The following is a 6,502-nucleotide window of genomic DNA, read 5'->3' as shown; positions in this document are numbered from 1 at the left end:
TGTGAACTTTATGATGTCTCTCCTCGGCTTTTATTGATCCCTACTTGAAATATATACTTATCGGAAAGCCTCTTAGTCGTCCCTAATTTTTAACTGATAGATTAAAAGAAAAGCAGTTAGTAAAAACATCTACTGTGAACTCTTGGTCTACTGTAATCTAATAGGAGGATTTGACGGTCACTTTTAAAACCCATACATAACCGTAAAGTGAGGAACGCGCTTTTGAAGGGGTGAGACACGAGCTGTGGATTCTCGGATTCATGGTACGACACGCTAACTGATAACTACACCTGGCCAAGGTGAAGTTTTTAAAGCGTTTTGATCTTAACTTTCAATGCTCTATTACACATGCTTCCGTCTGTGCAAACTTTTTGGAAGTGTAATGTAAAGTTAAACATATTATTGCAGTCTAAAGATGTGTTGATTGAGATTCCATTAACGACTCTCCAATTATTGTAAACGCTACGGAGACAACACCAGGATCAACCAGAAGCAAAAGAGGCTCGAAAACAAATAGAACCGAGCACAATGCTGATACTTCATGAAAAGTATGGGATTATGTTTGTATGTCCTCGAGTCATACTCTACAAGTCTAGGGCTTTGAATCACACCACGTGCTATAAACCACTTATTAGTACCTGATGCGTGTCAGTGGAAAAACTTCATAAAGACTTCAGATCAAATACTTTATTCATCTGTTGTGTGACTAAAGTTTAATAACTCTCAAATAGGGGAAACGTTTTGGGTCACCCTGTATGTTGTATAACCGGGGCAAACAACGTTACGTTAGTTGTGTTTAGATATGTTCATCATCTGTCTTAAATGAATTATAACAGCCAGTGTTATAACTCACTCAAATATTATGAAGGTCGGAAAGAGGTACTCGTCCGAAAAGATCACGGTTAGCAGCGAAATGTCACACCCAACTGTAACATTCAAAATACACTACATATACAATTTCACATAAAGAAATGGGGTGAAAATTTCACCTATGAAAAAAATCACATAGTAAGGGTTGACTTCAATAAGCCTTAAAACAACTGTCTGTTTTTTGTAGGGATAACCCGTATCACAACACAAAACTGTCTTTTTATAAACCAGCTTATCTTTATTTTAATAGTAACTTGTGAGAGGAGTGTCTTTAATTTTCACTCTTCGTTCATCGTTATTACAGTTCAAAGTGGCAAAAATCACTTAATTTGTAGTTTATAATGGAGAGATTTAGATATTTTCTCAATGAAGTTATTTAAAAAACGCCATTGTGACTTCATCAGAGCTAGTAATATAAGAACTGTTCTTGTATTATTAGCCCTGATGAAGCCAAAATGGTAAAACGTTGGCTGAAATAAAAAGTTTATTACTATCTGGAAAGTAAAGATTGATTTTGAACAATTTTACTACCAAAACAATTATACTCTCAACTGATACGATGCCAACTGCAAGACTAATTCGTTAACCTTGACGTTAAGTGTTCCTATACCATATGCTAGCCGTTTTAGCAGCTACTCCTAAATTTGTACACAAGGAAAGAACATTTTAGTAATTTCCGTTCTTTCAAGGCCAAAATTCCAAAATTAAAGCACTCTTTCCTTGTGTGCAAGGCTTGGTGTGACCTAGTGGATAGTGTGTTGGATTGTGAAGTCATTCAACACATCACGAACTTTTGGCTGTGGGGTGTTGAAAAAGTGACAGCCAATCACCTTATTCGGCTCAAAGAGCCTTATAGCCAAAGATGCTGCTGGCTACCTTCCCTCTACTCAATAGTTGAAAACTAGGGGTGACTATAACTGAATCCCATGTGTCGAAAATTCCAGTTCCTTGTGTATACATTCGCATGCAGTTGTTGTAAACAGTTTTAGATCAAGTATGTGATCTGTCCACTAGGAGTATGGAGGTTTTAAAAGCAAAGATAATGAATCAATCCTGCACTTGGGGGCGTATCAGTTGGGTGTGCAATTGTGTTCCTTCATCTATAAACAAACAACCTACTTTTAAACTAAAGTTTAGAAATGGATCAGACTTAGCTGATGCATTTGCCTCACTGACAACTATTCATACCTGAAAAAGGAAGGCCTGCCTTTCGAAAGCGCTCAGGTTGCAAAGTTTCTTGTATCAGTTGGTTATAAAATACATTTTTTAGTAAATGCAAAAAGGGTGGTCCTGAAACGCGCATTTTTCAGCCACGCGCGATGTTTATTTCAATATACAACAAACAAGTTGAAAACAAAAATTTTGTCGAGTTTTGAAAAACAACAACAAACATTAAAAGCAATGGGATATTACTTATTTAAATAAAGACTTGCACCAGCAGCGTGATACCTATTCAACGGTATAAGTTATAACTGAGATAATCAACGCATATATACTACAGCGACGCCACATATACGGAATTTTCAACTTAACTGTTCTTAAAACGTCGAAGAATTGTAAATATTTTAATCTGTATTTTAAATAAGGCTTTATAAGGATTATACTGCATGTCACAATGTAGAAGTTCTTTTCTTCCTTCTACAGTTCTAACGCTGCATGCTTTAACGTTTAAGATCAAACAAGGAGATAAGCCATCTTCTTGGTTAACGTATTACAACAGAAAATTATAGCTCAAACTAACGCTCGTAAAGTCCTAACGTGTTCTACCGTTGGGTGAGTTTTTTTTTTGGATTATTTGGTGAAAATAATGCGAGATCCAGTTCACTCCAAGTGAAAATAACAAATTAGTTTATTTATTCTTTGACGTTTGCTACAGTCACTTTTATCTGTAGCTCTAACTTCAAATACAAAAAACTTTCAACAAATACTACTGTAACTATTGTAGGCCTAACACACTAATAATGTTTAACGGAAATGTCCTTGATTAATGGTAAGTACGCCTAGTTCGCAAACAAAGTTACTTACAGTTTATAGAATTTCTTCGCTAATTGCTCCAGTAATTGAATAGACGCGCTAAATCTAACCATGAACAATTTTTCCAACACATGACTCATACATTCATTGTATACACAATAATCACTCATTTACTGATTATTCGTATTTACACTGTACTCTTATCTCTTCGCCCTCCAGCGGTATGTCTGCAGACTTAGAACGCTAGAAACCGGGTTTTGATACCTGTGGTGGGCAGAGCACAGACAGCCCATTGTGTAGCTTTGTGCTTAATTACAAACAAACGAACTCGTTTCTCCAAATTCCACGAGGTGTCTAGGTTATTACATCATCATGAACTTTTTCGATATTCTAGGACTAATTTTATTCACTTTCTACATCTGGCGTCATCATCATGATTAGCAGCTCTCTCTAGTAAACAATTAAATTATAACATTAAAAGTAAGTACGAATACTGTTCAAAGCAATTAAACATGTTAAGCTAAACTATTTTCGAGTCTTGTTATTACTAATTAAATGTTGTTAAACTAAATCCATGTATTATTAAAATTAATTAAATCTGTTGAAATAAATTCGAATATTGCTAAAACAAATTTAATACTATTAAATAAAATTAAAACTGATTATTGTTCAAAGTAATTAAATAGCGTTAAGCTAACACTATACCTAATATTTTTGGAGCAATTAAATATTTTAAAACTAAGCTAAGCCCAGTATTATTATAACTAATTCAATATTGCTAGGCTAAACTAAATCTGGATATCCTTAACACCCAGCCTGCTAGTTAATAATAACGAATTCGGGGCTACAGAGGGGTGTTACAGTTTCCGGTATTCAAGTTAGAACCAAAAAGTACTCCAATAAAGGGGCTCTATCTGTTAATAAAAAATCACGCTTTACTGCCCCCCAAAAATTCATCTTTCATTAATGATCGACTACGAAGATGCGGAGTTTTAGGGAGTTGGCCGGACTGTGTTATTCTTGTACAAACTAGTAGAAGTGTTCATGTTCAGGCAGGCACTGCACTTAATTACATTACGATGGCAAGTAAGCTTCGTTAAGCCTTCCTTCTAATCACATTAGTCACAGTTAAAAATGACCCATTCTAGAAATAAGAACACTAGATCATTCACTAATTCTAATCACACTAGTCACAGTTAAAAATTGACCTATTCTAGAAATAAGAACACTAGATCATTCACTAATTCTAATCACACTAGTTACAGTTAAAAATTGACCCATTCTAGAAATAAGAACACTAGATCATTCACTAATTCTAACCACACTAGTCACAGTTAAAAATGACCCATTCTAGAAATAAGAACACTAGATCATTCACTAATTCTAATCATATTAGTTACAGTTAAAAATTGACCTATTCTAGAAATAAGAACACTAGATCATTCACTAATTCTAACCACACTAGTCACAGTTAAAAATTGACCCATTCTAGAAATAAGAACACTAGATCATTCACTAATTCTAACCACACTAGTCACAGTTAAAAATTGACCCATTCTAGAAATAAGAACACTAGATCATTCACTAATTCTAACCACACTAGTCACAGTTAAAAATGACCCATTCTAGAAATAAGAACACTAGATCATTCATTAATTCTAACCACATTAGTCACAGTTAAAAATTGACCTTATCTAGAAATAAGAACACTTTATAAAGAATAACCCCAAAAGATCGAAGGAAATTCAAAGAGAAATATTCATACGACATTTTTTTAATGATTATTAAAGAGATTACTAGGTAAGATGCTTATAAACTCAAGCAAAGCGCGAGACACGTCACGTAGCAATCTGAGAATACTGTAAATTAGTGAATGTGTATTTTAACAAAAAAATATACCTTATTATATGTTAACCACACTACATCTACCATATCTAATGCCAACGAAGGTTTTCGCGTATTACCACGACTCATCAGGCCAGCTGAGGTATACGACAGTCATATTGGTGGTATAGATGGTGTATATAGATATCATCAGTTTTCATGTACAACAATTGGTTTATGGTGTGAACCAGATTAAGCAAGTGAATTGTAATTATTAAGTTCCAAATCAGAATTTTAGGGTAACAATTAATAACATAACATTCTTTATTTTATGTTATTTGTAGGTTGTTGTTGTTGTTTTTTTTAATGTTAATAGAGAGGCAAATACATCTTGGCGCTTTGTAATACGATTTTCCAGAAGACTCCAAAAACATGTCTCCTTGTGTTAGGTACGTATTTGTATTAGTAACACATTTTGTTTTTCCACAACAACATAATAACTGCCTGAAGAAGTTTGAAGAGATGATGAATGTTGTTGGTTTTGACAGCAAACATATTTCTAGAACACAACACTTGCAGGTAATAGGTTCAGTGTCGTCTTTTACTATAGAAATAAAAATTATAGACAATACCGAGTACACACACGACCTGGCACGATCTTCAACTATCTGAAACATTACCACGAATAGGTTGATAGATCTTTTCTCACAAGAGGATAATTCTTAAAGTCCTTCGGGGCAACGACTGCTGACTAAGTCATTGACAAGGAAAAACACAAAAAACAATCTAAATGCTGCAGTTTGTCTAGCTATCATGAAAACGTCGGGCGCACTCACCAAACGAGTCAGCAGCGCTATCTATTAAGTTGAGATCATTGTGTTCATTGACCACATAGAACACGATCCAGTTTAGGTTTCAGTTTCACTTCATATGACAACTCAAGCTTCATATAAACACGTCAGTAAGAAGCTGGTGACAGTGTCAAGTGGTGAGAAAGGCCACACATACAAATCAAAAATACATTTTTGTTTAAAATAAAATCATAAAAAATAGAGGAGACTGTTAACTTAATAAAATAACCAGAAATCTAGAATACGTCAAACTTTATTAGAATTTGTCTGACATTTCACCATAACGTGAATTTTAGGAGGACTCTACATGTACACCTATGTTGTATTTTTGACTGTATACTAAATGATTATTTTTTAGTTTGACCCCCTTTATGTGTAAAATAATTCACTATTTATATTTTCTAGGTAGAGTGGTATTTCTCCCTCCGCTACGAACAGTACGAGTTTACAATGGAGCGCCACCTGGTGTGTATGTGACAACTCTCCGTGCATACGACCTGATGTTCCCACGAAAACGGGTTACATTTAACTTACTAGCTGTTCGAGATTACTTATTTTTCCAGTTGAACCCGATTTCTGGAAATCTTACAACAGCCAGAAACATCGACAGAAGAGTGGGGCAGATATACTTTGTAAGGTTTTTGTATTTATAAAGTTACATCGCTTACTGAGATTAACTTATTGTGATGTGGCCTAATAACATTATGTCTTTCATTCTTATAGAGGGCTATTTTATGAAAAATAGTATTAAATTGTTCATTATAATGAGGTATTTTATAAACATGATTTTCATTATTAATAGAAAAGTGTTAGTTTAAAAATATTATTGTTTTTTATTATTATTTTAAGGGATTCCTTTATGAGTATAATTACTTCATTATTATAAGATATATCACCATGCTGTTTATTATTATTTTTTAATTTAGTGGAACATAGTCATTGTAAAATATGTATTGTTACAACAGTGGAAGTCACGCGACGCT

At 34.0% G+C, this 6,502-nt stretch overlaps 1 protein-coding gene across 1 annotated transcript in view; it reads left to right on the top strand.

Moving 5' to 3' along the window:
- Positions 1 to 5,944: 5,944 nt before the first annotated feature.
- LOC106468976 (adhesion G protein-coupled receptor L4-like) overlaps positions 5,945 to 6,502 on the top strand; it is a 36,253-nt gene continuing 35,695 nt past the window's right edge. Inside the window, exon 1 of the mRNA XM_022397374.1 lies at positions 5,945 to 6,151. Coding sequence (XP_022253082.1) covers positions 6,020 to 6,151 — 132 coding nt within the window. The 5' untranslated portion in view covers positions 5,945 to 6,019. The remainder of the gene's footprint in view (positions 6,152 to 6,502) is intronic.

Source organism: Limulus polyphemus, unplaced genomic scaffold, assembly GCF_000517525.1.
Source record: "Limulus polyphemus unplaced genomic scaffold, Limulus_polyphemus-2.1.2 Scaffold3245, whole genome shotgun sequence".
Taxonomy (NCBI): domain Eukaryota; kingdom Metazoa; phylum Arthropoda; class Merostomata; order Xiphosura; family Limulidae; genus Limulus; species Limulus polyphemus.
The sequence above is the reverse complement of the archived record's forward strand: the minus strand, read 5'-3'. Positions and strand labels throughout refer to the sequence as shown.